The sequence below is a fragment of the Salvelinus fontinalis genome, chromosome 36, assembly GCF_029448725.1.
Source record: "Salvelinus fontinalis isolate EN_2023a chromosome 36, ASM2944872v1, whole genome shotgun sequence".
In the NCBI taxonomy this organism is placed as follows: domain Eukaryota; kingdom Metazoa; phylum Chordata; class Actinopteri; order Salmoniformes; family Salmonidae; genus Salvelinus; species Salvelinus fontinalis.
The window spans coordinates 32676272-32696271 of NC_074700.1; the positions used below are offsets into that span (position 1 = coordinate 32676272).

The 20000-nt window shown below is 43.2% G+C and overlaps 2 protein-coding genes across 2 annotated transcripts in view; both read right to left on the minus strand.

Moving 5' to 3' along the window:
* The window catches only part of rbm46 (RNA binding motif protein 46), a 20452-nt gene extending 5429 nt beyond the window's left edge, over positions 1-15023 (minus strand). Inside the window, exons 1-10 of the mRNA XM_055901333.1 lie at positions 14484-15023; positions 13431-13475; positions 13204-13339; positions 13009-13112; positions 12398-12450; positions 11036-11165; positions 7516-7618; positions 4780-4861; positions 4197-4321; positions 3825-3958 (exon numbers count right to left, since the gene is read on the minus strand). Of these exons, the coding sequence (XP_055757308.1) occupies positions 3825-3958; positions 4197-4321; positions 4780-4861; positions 7516-7618; positions 11036-11165; positions 12398-12450; positions 13009-13112; positions 13204-13339; positions 13431-13475; positions 14484-14628 (1057 nt within the window). The 5' untranslated portion in view covers positions 14629-15023. The remainder of the gene's footprint in view (positions 1-3824; positions 3959-4196; positions 4322-4779; positions 4862-7515; positions 7619-11035; positions 11166-12397; positions 12451-13008; positions 13113-13203; positions 13340-13430; positions 13476-14483) is intronic.
* A 633-nt stretch (positions 15024-15656) lies between these two features.
* Positions 15657-20000, minus strand: part of LOC129835621 (lecithin retinol acyltransferase-like) — a 21746-nt gene continuing 17402 nt past the window's right edge. Inside the window, exon 5 of the mRNA XM_055901334.1 lies at positions 15657-16204. Within this exon, the coding sequence (XP_055757309.1) occupies positions 16049-16204 (156 nt within the window). The 3' untranslated portion in view covers positions 15657-16048. The remainder of the gene's footprint in view (positions 16205-20000) is intronic.

The following is a 20000-nucleotide window of genomic DNA, read 5'->3' on the forward strand; positions in this document are numbered from 1 at the left end:
TGTTGCTGCCTCTACTACTACTACTGTTGCTGCCTCTACTACTACTACTACTGTTGCTGCCTCTACTACTACTACTGTTGCTGCCTCTACTACTACTACTACTGTTGCTGCCTCTACTACTACTACTGTTGCTGCCTCTACTACTACTACTACTGTTGCTGCCTCTACTACTACTACTGTTGCTGCCTCTACTACTACTACTGTTGCTGCCTCTACTACTACTACTACTGTTGCTGCCTCTACTACTACTACTGTTGCTGCCTCTACTACTACTACTGTTGCTGCCTCTACTACTACTACTGTTGCTGCCTCTACTACTACTACTACTACTGTTGCTACCTCTACTACTACTACTGTTGCTACCTCTACTACTACTACTACTACTGTTGCTGCCTCTACTACTACTACTACTACTGTTGCTGCCTCTACTACTACTACTGTTGCTGCCTCTACTACTACTACTACTGTTGCTGCCTCTACTACTACTGATACTACTACTACTACTGCTACTACTACTACTACTACTGTTGCTGCCTCTACTACTACTACTACTGTTGCTGCCTCTACTACTACTGATACTACTACTACTGTTGCTGCCTCTACTACTACTACTACTGTTGCTGCCTCTACTACTACTACTACTGTTGCTGCCTCTACTACTACTACTACTACTACTCTTGCTCAGGGATGCAACCTGGTGAGGGCCCAAAATGACAACCTTTATAATAGAACGCTTGTTACCATGACAGCCTTTATAATAGAACGCTTGTTACCATGACAGCCTTTATAATAGAACGCTTGTTACCATGACAGCCTTTATAATAGAACGCTTGTTACCATGACAGCCTTTATAATAGAACGCTTGTTACCATGACATCCTTTATAATAGAACGCTTGTTACCATGACAGCCTTTATAATAGAACACTTGTTACCATGACAGCCTTTATAATAGAACACTTGTTACCATGACATCCTTTATAATAGAACGCTTGTTACCATGACATCCTTTATAATAGAACGCTTGTTACCATGACATCCTTAATAATAGAACGCTTGTTACCATGACAACCTTTATAATAGAACACTTGTTACCATGACATCCTTTATAATAGAACGCTTGTTACCATGACATCCTTAATAACAGAACGCTTGTTACCATGACATCCTTTATAATAGAACGCTTGTTACCATGACATCCTTAATAATAGAATGCTTGTTACCATGACAGCCTTTATAATAGAACGCTTGTTACCATGACAGCCTTTATAATAGAAGGCTTGTGACCACACATCTAAATATTGCACTTGGAGGGGGCGAGGGGGGGGGGGACTCTTAAGTAGAAATAGAATGAAACAAACAGGCATTATATTTTTTGCTCTATTATAGTGGCCACTATAGTAGACATAGATCAAGTGCGCAAGGCTACTACATGAGTGCAAAAATAACATTCACTGAGTAAAAAAAAAGTAATAATCCCCCCTCACTCACGCGTGTCACTGTCAAAGTTCAACACAACAAAAGCAATATCTTTGGGCTACACTGCATTGTACACTTTCTGCCTGTGGACATCTGTTCTACAATGTGCCAGCAGAGCATAATACCCTTTGTTGGCATAATTGATCTCTTTCAGGCAGAGAGTACACCTGGCTTACTACCCCTTTTTATCCACTAGTATTGAAAAAGTGAGAAAGAGGGGAAGTGTGTGGTGTTCCTTTCACCTCTATAGTGGCATCCAGCTTAAACCAGGCGAATTTAGCCGAAAGGTGACTAGCTTGCATCCCTGGTTGCTACTACCACTACTGTTACTGCCACTACTACTACTGATATTACTGCTGCTGCTACTGCTACTACCTCTACTACTACTACTACTACTACTACTACTACTACTACTGCTACTACTACTACTACTACTGATATTACTGCTACTGCTACTACCTCTACTACTACTACTACTACTACTACTACTACTACTACTGATATTACTGCTGCTGCTACTACTACTACTACTACTGATATTACTGCTGCTGCTACTACTACTACTACTACTACTACTACTGATATTACTGCTGCTGCTACTACTACTACTACTACTACCACTACTGATATTACTGCTACTACTACTACTACTGATATTACTGCTACTGCTATTACTATTACTACTACTACTACTACTACTACTACTACTACCACTACTGATATTACTGCTACTACTACTGCTACTACTACTACTACTACTACTACTACTACTACTACCACTACTGATATTACTGCTACTACTACTACTACTGATATTACTGCTACTACTACTACTACTACTACTACTACTACCACTACTGATATTACTGCTACTACTACTACTACTGATATTACTGCTACTACTACTACTACTACTACTACTACCACTACTGATATTACTGCTACTACTACTACTACTGATATTACTGCTGCTGCTACTACTACTACTACTACTACTACTGATATTACTGCTGCTGCTGCTACTACTACTACTACTACTACTACTGATATTACTGCTACTACTACTACTACTACTACTACTACTACTACTACTACTGATATTACTGCTACTACTACTACTACTACTACTACTACTACTACTGATATTACTGCTACTACTACTACTACTACTACTGATATTACTGCTACTGCTATTACTATTACTACTACTGCTACTACTTCTACTACTACTACTACTACTACTACTACTACTGTTACTACTGCTTCTACTGTTGCTACTACTACTACTACTACTACTACTGCTACTGTTGCTACTACTACTGCTACTACTACTACTACTACTCCTGATACTACTACTACTACTACTACTACTGATTCTGCTTCTACTACTACTACTGTTACTACTGCTTCTACTACTACTACTACTGCTTCTACTACTACTACTACTACTACTACTGTTACTACTGCTTCTACTGTTGCTACTACTACTACTACTACTACTACTACTGCTTCTACTACTACTACTGTTACTACTGCTTCTACTACTACTACTACTACTGTTACTACTGCTTCTACTACTACTACTACTACTGCTTCTACTACTACTACTACTACTACTACTACTACTACTACTACTGATATTACTGCTGCTGCTGCTACTACTACTACTACTACTACTACTACTACTACTACTACTACTGATATTACTGCTACTACTACTACTACTACTACTGATATTACTGCTACTGCTATTACTATTACTACTACTGCTACTACTTCTACTACTACTACTACTGTTACTACTGCTTCTACTGTTGCTACTACTACTACTGCTTCTACTACTACTACTACTACTACTACTACTGATATTACTGCTGCTGCTGCTGCTACTACTACTACTACTACTACTACTACTACTACTGATATTACTGCTACTACTACTACTACTGATATTACTGCTACTACTACTACTACTACTACTACTGATATCACTGCTACTGCTATTACTATTACTACTACTGCTACTACTAATACTACTACTACTGTTACTACTGCTTCTACTGTTGCTACTACTACTACTACTACTGCTACTACTACTACTACTACTACTACTACTACTACTACTACTACTACTGATGCTGTTACTGCCGCTGCTACTGTTACTTCTACTACTGCTGCTACGATGCATTTTGTAGCTATCAATTGTCCCGTAGATATTTGCGCATATTAGCAGACTTATTTAAGGTCAAACTTCACATTTCTCTAGTAAATGCTACTAAATATATCAGTAAAATGTCCTCTATAAGTGGTCAGTTCATTCAAGGTCAATCATCTGGGGTTTATTTACCTCCTCCCATCATGCCTCCATCCTCACGTCCCTGGAAGAGAAAACTCCCGGTGGAGGACACATCGCCGTAGGGACCCACGAGGTTACTGTTACCGACATAACCACGGTTACCGAACCGTCGCCCGCCCTCTTTACTGAAGGAGGAAGAAGATTACTTTATCCATTTTCACACAAACAAACAGAGGTTGGAGCCGAGCAGTTTTATGGGGGTTAAGTGCCGCCTTGCTCAAGGGCACATCCCATTGGTGCTGGGAGTCGAATTGACAACCCTTCGGTAGCTGACTCGCCTACCTTTCATCTGTTTGTGTTTTTATCAGTTTACCGTTTAACTGTAAAAAAGTGTTATTTTAAATAAAGTTTGATTTGTTTTACCTGACAGGCTTGGCGAGGGTGACCTCGATGGTGGCTCCGTCGATCAGCGCTCCGTTCATCAGGTGTAAAGCCGTCACTGCGTCCTCACGGGAGTGAAAATGGACAAACGCATAGTCTGTCAATTTCTACAGGAGAACAGAAAAACACTATTGGAAAACAGACAGAAAAACACTATTGGAAAACAGACAAAAATACTATTGAAAAGACAGAAAAATACTGTAGAAAACAGACAGAAAAGTGTCTTCTCGTTTTCACGGCGCAAGAGGATGACAGAGAAATGTATTTTTTGGCCTTTCAAAAGAGTATAGAGAAGGAAGAGAGGAGTGATATTTTGCCAATTTATTTAGCAGTCCATATATATATATATTTTTTGCTTTCAACCCAAACCCAAGATATCCACCCTCAAAGGGTTTGAAGTAGCCTGAAGGATTGTATTGGCCTTTACAGAGATAACTCCTCATCTGCCTTAATTCTACTGATAAAAACAGGTCAATTTAAGGCAGTTTTGAGACCAAAATAAGGCCACAAATATTGATGAATAAAATTACTTTCAAGAAATCCGCAGTAACACAGACACCAATACCTTGACTCTCTCCACAGTGCCAGGTTTGAATCTAGAGAACTCCTGTCGCAGTGTATCTTCAGTAGTCGTCATCATCAGGTTTCTAAAAAAAAAAAAGTTAACTTTATTGTCACGTTGTCAACAGGGACATAAAGAGGAGTCGTTTTGGTTGTTCCCCCCCCCCCCCCCCCCACCCCCCCTTTCCCAACACACACACATTACACATGCTAGGGGGTGTAAAAGTTTAAATGTAAAAAAAACGAAATTGGGATCCTTAACGTTGAGACAAATCATTAACGGAGAAATAATGAGCTAGAGAGGAGAGAGAGGGGAACAGTATTGGCAGGTCAGCCACCAGACAGAACCGGGCACTGGGTCTATCTATCAGTATTGGCAGGTCAGCCACCAGACAGACAGTCAGTACCGTGCACTAGGTCTATCTATCAGTATTGGCAGGTCAGCCACCAGACAGACAGTCAGTACCGTGCACTAGGTCTATCTATCAGTATAGGCAGGTCAGCCACCAGACAGACAGTCAGTACCGTGCACTAGGTCTATCTATCAGTATTGGCAGGTCAGCCACCAGACAGTCAGTACCGTGCACTGGGTCTATCTATCAGTATAGGCAGGTCAGCCACCAGACAGACAGTCAGTACCGTGCACTAGGTCTATCTATCAGTATAGGCAGGTCAGCCACCAGACAGACAGTCAGTACCGTGCACTGGGTCTATCTATCAGTATAGACAGGTCAGCCACCAGACAGACAGAACCGTGCACTAGGTCTATCTATCAGTATAGGCAGGTCAGCCACCAGACAGACAGTCAGAACCGTGCACTAGGTCTATCTATCAGTATAGGCAGGTCAGCCACCAGACAGACAGTCAGTACCGTGCACTAGGTCTATCTATCAGTATAGGCAGGTCAGCCACCAGACAGACAGTCAGTACCGTGCACTAGGTCTATCTATCAGTATAGACAGGTCAGCCACCAGACAGACAGTCAGAACCGTGCACTAGGTCTATCTATCAGTATAGGCAGGTCAGCCACCAGACAGTCAGAACCGTGCACTAGGTCTATCTATCAGTATAGGCAGGTCAGCCACCAGACAGACAGTCAGTACCGTGCACTAGGCCTATCAGTATAGGCAGGTCAGCCACCAGACAGACAGTCAGTACCGTGCACTAGGTCTATTTATCAGTATAGGCAGGTCAGCCACCAGACAGACAGTCAGAACCGTGCACTAGGTCTATCTATCAGTATAGGCAGGTCAGCCACCAGACAGTCAGAACCGTGCACTAGGTCTATCTATCAGTATAGGCAGGTCAGCCACCAGACAGACAGTCAGTACCGTGCACTAGGTCTATCTATCAGTATAGGCAGGTCAGCCACCAGACAGTCAGTACCGTGCACTAGGTCTATCTATCAGTATAGGCAGGTCAGCCACCAGACAGTCAGTACCGTGCACTAGGTCTATCTATCAGTATAGGCAGGTCAGCCACCAGACAGTCAGTACCGTGCACTAGGTCTATCTATCAGTATAGGCAGGTCAGCCACCAGACAGACAGAACCGTGCACTAGGTCTATCTATCAGGATAGACAGGAAAATTCAGCAAAATTCAGCAAAATTCTAATCATAATGCAGCTGGCTCAAAAAATACATTTATGCACGATGGGGCACTCGCGCAGCCGGTTTGGGTTCCGTGTTAGTGTACGGTTCTGACTGACTGGTGGCTGACCTGCCTATACTGATAAGATAGACCTAGTACACGGTACTGACTGTCTGTCTGGTGGCTGACCTGCCTATACTGATAGATAGACCCAGTGCCCGGTTCTGTCTGTCTGGTGGCTGACCTGTCTATCCTGATAGATAGACCCAGTGCACGGTACTGACTGTCTGTCTGGTGGCTGACCTGTCTATACTGTGCCCATCTCCTCTCTCTCTCTCCTCTCTAGCTCGTTATGAAAGATGCATGTGTTTGTGTTCTCGGGAAGTATGGCAACTAATCAGTCTCCTCCGTTCCAAAAAAGATTGAATCTTAGGAGTCGATTCTTAGTGGAAGATGTTTTCTTTCAACTATAAAGGACTTGGTAAGTCAAACTATATCAAAGTACTTTTGTAGGAGAGAGCGGTCGGTGTGCAGGGAGCTCGAGATTATTTGAATGACAGTCCTGGTCGCCTAGTGATGGACGTTACTCCTGCTTCAGAAGCGACATGCCTTTACAGGTAGTAAAATGTCAGTTCAACGTTCTTAACTATAAACCAGAGAAGGTTTTCGTGTCTGCATTTAAAAAAGCTACAGCGTATGCTTTACAGACAAACGGACATGCCGTAGCCGACGGACTTTCCAAGGGGATTGATGACTGCGTGGGTAGATATGAGAGGAAAGGAAGATACCTAGTCGGCTGTAGATCTGTATGCGTTCTTCGACTGAAATCGTGTCTGCCGCATTTAACCCAACCTCTCTGAATCAGAGACTTAAAAATCGACATCCATGTCATCCGCGCCCCCGGGGGGGGAACAGTGGGTTAACTGCCTTGCTCACAGGCAGAATGACAGATTTTTGCCTTGTCAGCTCAGTTACTGGCCCATCGCTCCAACCCGCCAGGCTATTTATTGCCTGTCGCTGTCGGTTATACATACATAATAGGACCATTATTCACACACACACACACACACACACACACACACACACACACACACACACACACACACACACACACACACACACACACACACACACACACGCGCGCACGCACCTGACGTAGAGCACTCTGACACGTAGCATGGTCTCCTCGTCAACATCCTTCTCTGGTTCAGCCCAGTCCACTTGGATAGTGTGACCCCACAGCTGGAACGTACCTGGAGATACCCCCCCCCCCCCCCCCGCCCCCGCCAAAAGAAATCAGTTTTCTCCATTTAGTTTTTACAGTTACAATTTTTTCCTACGTTTTCAAGTTCTCGCTCTCAAAACCAAAACATTTCTAAATAGAAATAAAACATAGAAAGTGGATGTTCTAAGTCCATTACAATGTTTAAACTACATCAGGACACCCCTTCTGAGGTCTGGGAAAAATGGAAGGAACTTATATTTTCGAGTGTACCCTTTAATTCAACTGCTCACCAGTCAGAGACCGTTGTGAGTGATGAGTTTGCTAAAACAAATGGCCGCTGGACTGATACAAAAAACAATAAGCCGCAAAGTGGTAGGCCACACAAGCTCACGGAAAAAGGGACCGCCGAGAGGGAATGCTCATGTCCTGTGTGATTTGGTCTACCACCTTTGTGTAGACGTTAGCGAGGACGCTGAACTAGAAGGACAAGCATTTCGCTACACTCGCATTAACGTCTGCTAACCAGGTGTATGTGACAAATACAATGTGATTTAATAACATGATATCATTCTGCCAGTTAGGCATAGGTTACTTTGTAGTGAATATTTTAATTGAGAAGGTTTTTTGGGGAAAACCTTTGTATCTACCAGAAGACGGTTGTCATTCGCATCCTCGCTAACGTCTACACAAAAGTGGTAGACCAAATCACACAGGACATGAGCATTCCCTCTCGGCGGTCCCTTTTTCCGTGAGCTTGTGTGGCCTACCACTTTGCGGCTGAGCCGTTGTTGCTCCTAGACGTTTCCACTTCACAATAACAGCACTTACAGGTGACTGGTGCAGCTCTAGCAGGGCAGAAATTTGACGAACTGACTTGTTGGGAAGGTGGTATCCTAAGACGGTGCCGCGTTGAAAGTTGAAGGAAAATACAAAACACTGATGTCTTTTGTTCATGTCTTATGATAAACTTGGGCAAATTAACACATTTTTATTTTATTTTTATAAATAAGTTCAATATATTGTTGAATTCTGTTTTAATGTCTGGATTCCGTGATACCGACTGCATTCCCAGCAATGCAGATTTATAGGGCCCTAGCTATGGCATCTATAAATCTATCCAGGACACCTACACCACCCGATGTCACAGGAAGGCCAAAAAGATAATCAAGGACAACATCCACTCGAGCCAACTGCCTGTTCACCCCTCTATCATCCAGCAGGAGAGATCAGCACAGGTGCATCAAAGCTGGGGACCGAGAGACTGAAAAACAGCTTCTATCTCAAAGGTCATCAGACTGTCAAACAGCCATCACTAACACAGAGAGAGGCTCGCTGCCAACATACTGACTCAACTCTCTGGCCACTTTAATATATGGACTTCACTAGTCACTTTAAACAATGCCACTTTATATAATGTTTACATACCCTACATTACTCATCTCATATGTATATACTGTGCTCTATACCATCTACTGAATCTTGCCATCTTTATGTAATAAATGTATCACTAGTCACTTTAAACTATGCCACTTTATGTTTACATACCCTACATTACTCATCTCATATGTATATACTGTACTCTATACCATCTACTGAATCTTGCCTATGCCGCACGGCCATCGCTCATCCATATATTTATATGTACATATTCTTATTCATTCCTTTACATTTGTGTGTATCAGGTAGTTGTTGTGAAATTTTTGGATTACTTGTTAGATATTACTGCACTGTTGGAACTAGAAGCACAAGCATTTCGCTACACTCTCATTAACATCTGCTAACCATGTGTATGTGACAAATAACATTTGATGTCAATTGTTTAGTTTTAGCCCCCTCTACAGTAACTCCGAGGTACTGCTACTACTATAACTGACTAAACTCCCAGTTCAACTCCAGTCCTTTAGTCCCCCAACAGCCCAACTCCAGTCCTCTAGTCCCCCAACAGCCCAACTCCAGTCCTCTAGTCCCCCAACAGCCCAACTCCAGTCCTCTAGTCCCCCAACAGCCCAACTCCAGTCCTCTAGTCCCCCTAACAGCCCAACTCCAGTCCTCTAGTCCCCCAACAGCCCAACTCCAGTCCCCCAACAGCCCAACTCCAGTCCTCTAGTCCCACTAACAGCCCAACTCCAGTCCTCTAGTCCCCCTAACAGCCCAACTCCAGTCCTCTAGTCCCCCAACAGCCCAACTCCAGTCCTCTAGTCCCCCAACAGCCCAACTCCAGTCCTCTAGTCCCCCTAACAGCCCAACTCCAGTCCTCTAGTCCCCCTAACAGCCCAACTCCAGTCCCCCAACAGCCCAACTCCAGTCCTCTAGTCCCCCAACAGCCCAACTCCAGTCCCCCAACAGCCCAACTCCAGTCCCCTAACTCCAGTCCTCTAGTCCCCCAACAGCCCAACTCCAGTCCTCTAGTCCCCCAACAGCCCAACTCCAGTCCCCCAACAGCCCAACTCCAGTCCCCTAACTCCAGTCCTCTAGTCCCCCAACAGCCCAACTCCAGTCCTCTAGTCCCCCAACAGCCCAACTCCAGTCCTCTAGTCCCCCAACAGCCCAACTCCAGTCCTCTAGTCCCCAACAGCTCAACTCTAGTCCTCCAACAGCTCAACTCAAGTCCTCTAGTCCCCCAACAGCCCAACTCCAGTCCTCTAGTCCCCCAACAGCCCAACTCCAGTCCTCTAGTCCCCCAACGGCCCAACTCCAGTCCTCTAGTCCCCCAACAGCCCAACTCCAGTCCTCTAGTCCCCCAACAGCCCAACTCCAGTCCTCTAGTCCCCCAACAGCCCAACTCCAGTCCTCTAGTCCCCCAAGAGCCCAACTCCAGTCCTCTAGTCCCCCAACAGCCCAAATCCAGTCCTCTAGTCCCCCAACAGCCCAACTCCAGTCCTCTAGTCCCCCAACAGCCAAACTCCAGTCCTCTAGTCACCCAACAGCCCAACTCCAGTCCTCTAGTCCCCCAACAGCCCAACTCCAGTCCTCTAGTCCCCCCAACAGCCCAACTCAAGTCCTCTAGTCCCCCAACAGCCCAACTCCAGTCCTCTAGTCCCCCAACAGCCCAACTCCAGTCCTCTAGTCCCCCAACGGCCCAACTCCAGTCCTCTAGTCCCCCAACAGCCCAACTCCAGTCCTCTAGTCCCCCAACAGCCCAACTCCAGTCCTCTAGTCCCCCAACAGCCCAACTCCAGTCCTCTAGTCCCCCAACAGCCCAACTCCAGTCCTCTAGTCCCCCTAACAGCCCAACTCCAGTCCTCTAGTCCCCCAACAGCCCAACTCCAGTCCTCTAGTCCCCCAACGGCCCAACTCCAGTCCTCTAGTCCCCAACGGCCCAACTCCAGTCCTCTAGTCCCCAACAGCCCAACTCCAGTCCCCCAACAGCCCAACTCCAGTCCTTTACAACATACATTTATATTGTAGCCCTGGACAAGTAGATCTGGTGTGTGTGTGTGTGTACCTGGTATTAGTTTCCTCCGTGCCATGGCTGCTGCTTTGTGAGAGTCGTACTCAACGAAGGCAAACCCTCTGTTCTTAGTCTTGTCTGTAGCGCTGGGGTACACTATGACATCTACCACTCCTTCTGTTACCTAGACAACACACACCGATTGATACACAGTGTGAGTGTGTGTCATGAGTGTGCGTGTCAAGGGCATGATCGGAACCATGGTCTCCCACAGGAGAAACCAACGTCTTGACCATTAAATCAAGGAGAAATTCCCTACCTCATTACGAGACCATGTGAGCCCACTAACCTTCCTCATGATGTCAGCACACTAACCTTCCTCATGATGTCAGCACACTAACCTTCCTCATGATGTCAGCCCACTAACATTCCTCGTGATGTCAGCACACTAACCTTCCTCATGATGTCAGCCCACTAACATTCCTCATGATGTCAGCCCACTAACATTCCTCATCACACTAACCTTCCTCATGTGAGCCCACTAACCTTCCTCATGATGTCAGCCCACTAACCTTCCTCATGATGTCAGCCCACTAACCTTCCTCATGATGTCAGCCCACTAACCTTCCTCATGATGTCAGCCCACTAACATTCCTCATGATGTCAGCACACTAACCTTCCTCATGATGTCAGCACACTAACCTTCCTCATGATGTCAGCCCACTAACATTCCTCGTGATGTCAGCACACTAACCTTCCTCATGATGTCAGCCCACTAACATTCCTCATCACACTAACCTTCCTCATGTGAGCCCACTAACCTTCCTCATGTGAGCCCACTAACCTTCCTCATGATGTCAGCCCACTAACCTTCCTCATGATGTCAGCCCACTAACCTTCCTCATGATGTCAGCACACTAACCTTCCTCATGATGTCAGCCCACTAACATTCCTCGTGATGTCAGCCCACTAACCTTCCTCATGATGTCAGCCCACTAACATTCCTCATGATGTCAACACACTAACCTTCCTCATGATGTCAGCCCACTAACATTCCTCGTGATGTCAGCACACTAACCTTCCTCATGATGTCAGCACACTAACCTTCCTCATGATGTCAGCACACTAACCTTCCTCATGATGTCAGCCCACTAACATTCCTCATGATGTCAGCCCAGTAACATTCCTCATGATGTCAGCACACTAACCTTCCTCATGATGTCAGCACACTAACCTTCCTCATGATGTCAGCCCACTAACATTCCTTGTGATGTCAGCACACTAACCTTCCTCATGATGTCAGCACACTAACCTTCCTCATGATGTCAGCCCACTAACATTCCTTGTGATGTCAGCACACTAACCTTCCTCATGATGTCAGCCCACTAACATTCCTCGTGATGTCAGCACACTAACCTTCCTCATCTCCACTACTATTTCCTCCTTCGTCTTGTCTTTGGGTATGGACCCTGTAGAACGGGGAGGGCATTCCTATCATTAGTAAATGGGCTAAAATATAAAACAACACATTTGAGTGATATTTTCCATTGCTGAAATAGACATACGAGTTCAGACAAGATTGTGTTGAAGTAAATTCCCACCTATGAACAGTCTACAGTTGTCCAGACAGAGACAGACACACACCTATAAACTTCCCCTGATCTGATCTTATGGTTGAGTTGTAGGGTTAGGCGATATTTGGGCAGACCTCTTCTACGATATGCTTCTCCGAATATCATCGGGTTTGCGACGTTAATGACTAGATAATTCTATTTTTTATTTTATTTACCATATTACAGTCGCATTCTCATTAAACAATGTTAGTATAGCAAAAAATAAAAAAGGCAGCCTAACTGATGAAACTGCACAGTTTCGATTTGTTAAGTTCAAATAGAGTATAGTCTTGACTATCACAATATATCGTCTTGCACTTCACGATATATTGTCAAATGTCAAAATGTCACAATATTAGACGTATTCATATAGCAACCATATTGTGTTGTGATAAGTGTTGAAGTCATTCCTACCTATGAACAATCTACAGTTGTCCAGACTGACACACACTCCTATAAACTTCCCTGGTCTGATCTCATGGTTGTCTAGGAGATGGATGGATCTCTGAGCTGCCTCTCTGTAATCACACACACAGGAGGGGAGAATGATAAGAGAGGGTTGAGAAGAGGAAGAGAGATAGAGAGAGGGGTGGGGGGGATAATCCCTACCTGGTAGTGTACATGACAAAAGCGTAGCCCCGGTTCTCTCCACTAAACTCCATCATCAGTCTGAACTCATAGATTCTCCCAGCTCTCTCAAACACTGGCACCAACTCATCCTCATACATGTCCCTAGGGATCTTACCTTTTAAGATACCAAACCCACAAAGATTCTCTTATCGTCATTATACTCTTATACTGATGTGTGTGTAAGTAGATTACATGTGGTTCCTTACCTACAAACACCTCACACCCTCGTGGGGGAGGAGGGCCATCCCAACCTGGGAAGAAGGAGGAAAGGGAAAGAGAGAGAGAGGAAGGATGAGGAGAGAGAGAGAATGATGAAAGAGAGGAGAGGGAGAGAGAGAGAGAGGAGGAATGAGGAGAGAGAGAAAATGATGAGAGAGAGAGAGAGAGAGAGAGAGGAGGAAGGATGAGGAAAGAGAGAATGATAAAAGAGGAGAGAGAGAGAGAGAGAGGAGGAATGAGGAGAGAGAGGAGGCAGAGAGAGAGAGGATGATGAGAGGAGAGAGCAAGAGAGAGGATGGTGAGAGAGAGAAATCGTTGAAGTTCATTGCGCCTGTATTAATCATTCATAATCGAATTACTATTATTAATGGGAAGGTGCAAAGTTTACATCACTTCAATGTCAGTAGATATGGAGCCACTCCTGACAGATTCCTAACATTACACCTCCTCATCATCTAACAATGAGTAGATATGGAGCCACTCCTGACAGCCTAACATTACACCTCCTCATCATCTGACAATCAGTAGATATGGAGCCACTCCTGACAGCCTAACATTACACCTCCTCATCATCTAATAATCAGTAGACATGCAGCCACTCCTGACAGCCTAACATTGTCGGCCTTTCAGCTTTGTATTATATATATATATGATCTGCGCATGTGCTAACACTAGCCGAGCGAGCCTCCCTCCTTAGCGTGAGTGAAGTGAGTTCTGAACAACGGAGTGAATTTATGCGTCTTAGTAGTTTTCACACACAAACTCTAAATGAAATATGCTTCCCAAAAATAACATGATCCCAGGTAAATAGGAATATTTGGCGAAATCGTTCTTCTTGCAAAGGTTTAAATCAAACTATTATATTAATCTGACTGTCCACATTCATCGCGTTATTGTATGCATGTAACCGTACTCTCTTACACACACAATTGGTACTACATCTTCTCTCTCTCTCTGACATACCAGTTGAATTCAACCAGTTGAATTAACTTACACACTGTCTCTCTCTCACACACACACATATAACGTTAATCCCACACCTGGAGGCGGGCCACCGAACTTCCTCTGCCCATTCTCCTGTACCATGCTGTATCCCGTGCTCTCCATCAGCGCTAGCAGCGCAGCCTCGTTCGGGCTCTCCATCCTCCCGTCCTCCCCCATCAGACTACCGCCGTCTCCGTCCATGGTTAGCTAACGTTGGAAGCTCGGCTGTGGTGTAGACGGCTGGCTAACGTTAGGCAATTCCGTTAAATAGTTCGGTGAATTAACGTTAATGAAGTTGTTCATGTTTTCCACTCGTCTTTGGTTTAGCTAGCTGGCAAATGAACTTGCATTTTTTTTTTCAATTAAGTTGACAACATAAAAATATATAGCTAGTTACGTTACTAACAACGGTATTAATAGCTAGATTAAACAAATTCGTATGAACCGCAGACTTTGCTAGCTACAATACAGTAGCTACAGTAATTTACCGGCTAAATTAACATTACTGTTAACTTACTTTAGCTAGCTAGGCGGGAATTAACGCTAGCTAGATAACGTTGCTATCAAATAGCTAGCTCGATGGTTAATTAGTAAAAGTCAACACAAAAAAAGCTGCTTACCTCAGTCGTAAATATATGTATTATAGTTAGTTTTTTTTAAAACCGTGGATTTGATCAATTTATAGTGTCTATATATTCGCTACCGTGATGAACTACGTTAGTCAGTTATCAAATTCCCCTCAGAGAAAACCGGCCTCTCTTCCTCCAGTTGTCAGAGGCGACCGCGATCATCCACATCCAGCCAATCGGCGTGTGTTGTGAGTGCGAAAGGCGGGATAATTGGGGTGTGTTCGTAAATAAACTCTGGAGTAGCAGAGTTAGCAGAACAAGATACATGAGAAAACAGCCCACTCTGACCATTTTACCAGCCCTAGCAGAGTTGATTAGGCTGTGTTGTGCACCATGTTATCTAGAGCAATTCGTGACTGTAACTGTGCTGCACGGAAGCAATTTAATTACGTTTTTCTTCCTTTTTTTTGCCGACGCATACTTACACCGGTCACATTCAACTGGTGTTTCGTGTTTGTAAATTCATAAATTATTCTGCGCTCTGAAATCGGAGTAGACAGCCAGAGTGATTTATGAACGCACCCAAATCCGTCACGTTGCTATAAATGAATACTTCATTTGTCCGTCTGAAAATAAATAATCACAAGAAGAAAACGGTGACCATTTTTTAAAATTGTATTTATAGTAACATAATTCACTGTTATGCAGGTCAAAATAGTATACCATTCACACTTATGTAATTAATCAATTAAAATTAAACACAGGGTGTAAACACATGTATTGGCATCATTACTAGGCCTTATGAAGCAGTTGCAAATTATTATTAATAGTTATTGAAGAAACCCTATGTCTCTCTATTCATCCTGTAGGCTACATTCCCCTACTCACTGCTTCTTTGTACAGTGTCCAGTTCAACTCCATTTTCTTTAACGGATTGCAAAGAATTTTTGTCAAACAATGTGTATTTTTCAGCCGTTACTTCTAACCTTCTTCCTTCGTTCCTTCCTTCCTTTCCTCCTTCCTTCATTCCTTCCTTCCTTTCCTCCAAGAGTCTAGGAAGCCATCCAGATAATGAAGGGAACCAGGACAATGACCAGGGCTGAGTAGAGTGACACTACCCCCAGATAGAGTGCTAGTACTGGGCCTAACACCGCTGTCACCTTGGCACTCCTCTGGCTCAGAATGAACTTCTTCACTGTCTTACAGAACTGAGAGAGAGAGAGGGAGAGAGGGAGAGAGGGAGAGAGGGAGAGAGGGAGAGAGAGAGAGAGAGAGAGAGAGAGAGAGAGAGAGAGAGAGAGAGAGAGAGAGAGAGAGAGAGAGAGAGGAAGGGGTGGGATGTAGAAAGAGGGAAGGGAGAGAGAGGGTAATACAGGGGAGGGAGAGAGAAGAGGGAGAGAGAAGGGGGAGAGAAAGGGTGATAGAGGGGAGGGAGAGAGAAGGGGGTGATAGAGGGGAGAGAGAGAGAGAGAGAGAGGGGGTTGGGATGTAGAAAGAGGAAAGGGAGAGAGAGGGTGATAGAGGGGAGGGAGGGAGAGAGAGGGGGAGAGAGGGAAGGGAGAGAGAGGGGGTGATAGAAGGGGGAGAGAGAGAGGGTGAGGGGTGGGATGTAGAAAGAGGGAAGGGAGAAAGAGGGGGAGGGAGAGAGAAGGGGGAGAGAGAGGGTGATAGAGGGAAGGGAGAGAGGGGGGGGGAGAGAGGGTGATAGAGGGGGAGGGGTGGGATGTAGAAAGAGGGAAGGGAGAGAGAAGGGGGAGAGAGGGGAGGGAGAGAGAGAGGGTGATAGTGGGGAGGGAGAGAGGGTGATAGAGGGGAGGGAAGGGGGAGAGAGATAGAGGTAGTGAGTAAATAAAGATGGGGGGAGAGAGGGAGAGATGTGAATTTTATACATTATTAATTTTCTCCAGCTGTTTCAGGACACTGCATGTATTTTATAATATATATATATTTGCCCGCTAGAGGGCGCCATAGTATCACTTCACATAATTTGTTGGTCAATCTGTCGTATTCTACTGAGGATTCTAGAGTTCTATTGTTCTGGAGAGAGCTTTTGTATGGTCGTCCCTGTGACTGTGTATGTGTTTATAAATTCATTCATTCATTTAAATTCATCCATCCATCTCTTCACCTCTGTGTGATAAAGTGACTAGGTTCAGACTAGCCTCCATTTTAGTAACCAGGTGAAGAAAGGTTCCAGAATCTCTTTTGTAGATCCCATCAGACTAAACTGTTGGTCAATGGGTCCATCAGGTCTCACACACACACACACACACACACACACACACACACACACACACACACACACACACACACACACACACACACACACACACAGTAGATCCACCTGGTTAAATAACCCTGCAACTTAAGAGGCTGCTGCTCTATGTACATAGACATGGAATCACTGGTCACTTTAATAATGGAACACTGGTCACTTTAATAATGTTTACATACTGTTTTACTCATTTTATATGTATATATAAATATACTCACTACTTTACCTGTTACTATACACTACTTTACCTGTTACTATACACTACTTTACCTGTTACTATACACTACCTGTTACTATACACTACTTTACCTGTTACTATACACTACCTGTTACTATACACTACTTTACCTGTTACTATACACTACTTTACCTGTTACTATACACTACTTTACCTGTTACTATACACTACCTGTTACTATACACTACCTGTTACTATACACTACTTTACCTGTTACTATACACTACTTTACCTGTTACTATACACTACTTTACCTGTTACTATACACTACCTGTTACTATACACTACCTGTTACTATACACTACCTGTTACTATACAATACCTGTTACTATACACTACCTGTTACTATACACTACCTGTTACTATACACTACCTGTTACTATACACTACCTGTTACTATACACTACTTTACCTGTTACTATACACTACTTTACCTGTTACTATACACTACTTTACTTGTTACTATACACTACCTGTTACTATACACTACCTGTTACTATACACTACCTGTTACTATACACTACCTGTTACTATACACTACCTGTTACTATACACTACCTGTTACTATACACTACCTGTTACTATACACTACCTGTTACTATACACTACTTGTTACTATACACTACCTGTTACTATACACTACCTGTTATTATACACTACCTGTTACTATACACTACCTGTTACTATACACTACTTTACTTGTTACTATACACTACTTTACTTGTTACTATACACTACCTGTTACTATACACTACCTGTTACTGTACACTACCTGTTACTATACACTACTTTACTTGTTACTATACACTACTTTACTTGTTACTATACACTACCTGTTACTATACACTACCTGTTACTATACACTACCTGTTACTATACACTACCTGTTACTATACACTACCTGTTACTATACACTACTTTACCTGTTACTATACACTACCTGTTACTATACACTACCTGTTACTATACACTACCTGTTACTATACACTACCTGTTACTATACACTACCTGTTACTATACAATACCTGTTACTATACACTACCTGTTACTATACACTACCTGTTACTATACAATACCTGTTACTATACACTACCTGTTACTATACGCTACCTGTTACTATACACTACCTGTTACTATACACTACCTGTTACTATACACTACCTGTTACTATACACTACTTTACCTGTTACTATACACTACCTGTTACTATACACTACCTGTTACTATACACCACCTGTTACTATACACTACCTGTTACTATACACTACCTGTTACTATACACTACTTTACCTGTTACTATACACTACCTGTTACTATACACTACCTGTTACTATACACTACCTGTTACTATACAATACCTGTTACTATACACTACTTTACCTGTTACTATACACTACCTGTTACTATACACTACTTTACCTGTTACTATCACTACCTGTTACTATACACTACCTGTTACTATACACTACCTGTTACTATACACTACCTGTTACTATACACTACCTGTTACTATACACTACCTGTTACTATACACTACCTGTTACTATACAATACCTGTTACTATACACTACTTTACCTGTTACTATACACTACCTGTTACTATACACTACTTTACCTGTTACTATCACTACCTGTTACTATACACTACCTGTTACTATACACTACCTGTTACTATACACTACCTGTTACTATACACTACCTGTTACTATACACTACTTTACCTGTTACTATACACTACCTGTTACTATACACTACCTGTTACTATACACTACCTGTTACTATCACTACCTGTTACTATACACTACTTTACCTGTTACTATACACTACCTGTTACTATACACTACCTGTTACTATACACTACCTGTTACTATACACTACCTGTTACTATACACTACCTGTTACTATACACTACCTGTTACTATACACTACCTGTTACTATACACTACCTGTTACTATACACTACTTTACTTGTTACTATACACTACCTGTTACTATACACTACCTGTTACTATACACTACCTGTTACTATACACTACTTGTTACTATACACTACTTTACCTGTTACTATCACTACCTGTTACTATACACTACTTTACCTGTTACTATACACTACCTGTTACTATACACTACCTGTTACTATACACTACCTGTTACTATACAATACCTGTTACTATACACTACCTGTTACTATACACTACTTTACCTGTTACTATACACTACCTGTTACTATACACTACCTGTTACTATACACTACCTGTTACTATACAATACCTGTTACTATACACTACCTGTTACTATACACTACCTGTTACTATACACTACCTGTTACTATACACTACCTGTTACTATACACTACCTGTTACTATACACTACCTGTTACTATACACTACCTGTTACTATACACTACTTTACCTGTTACTATACACTACCTGTTACTATACACTACCTGTTACTATACACTACCTGTTACTATACACTACCTGTTACTATA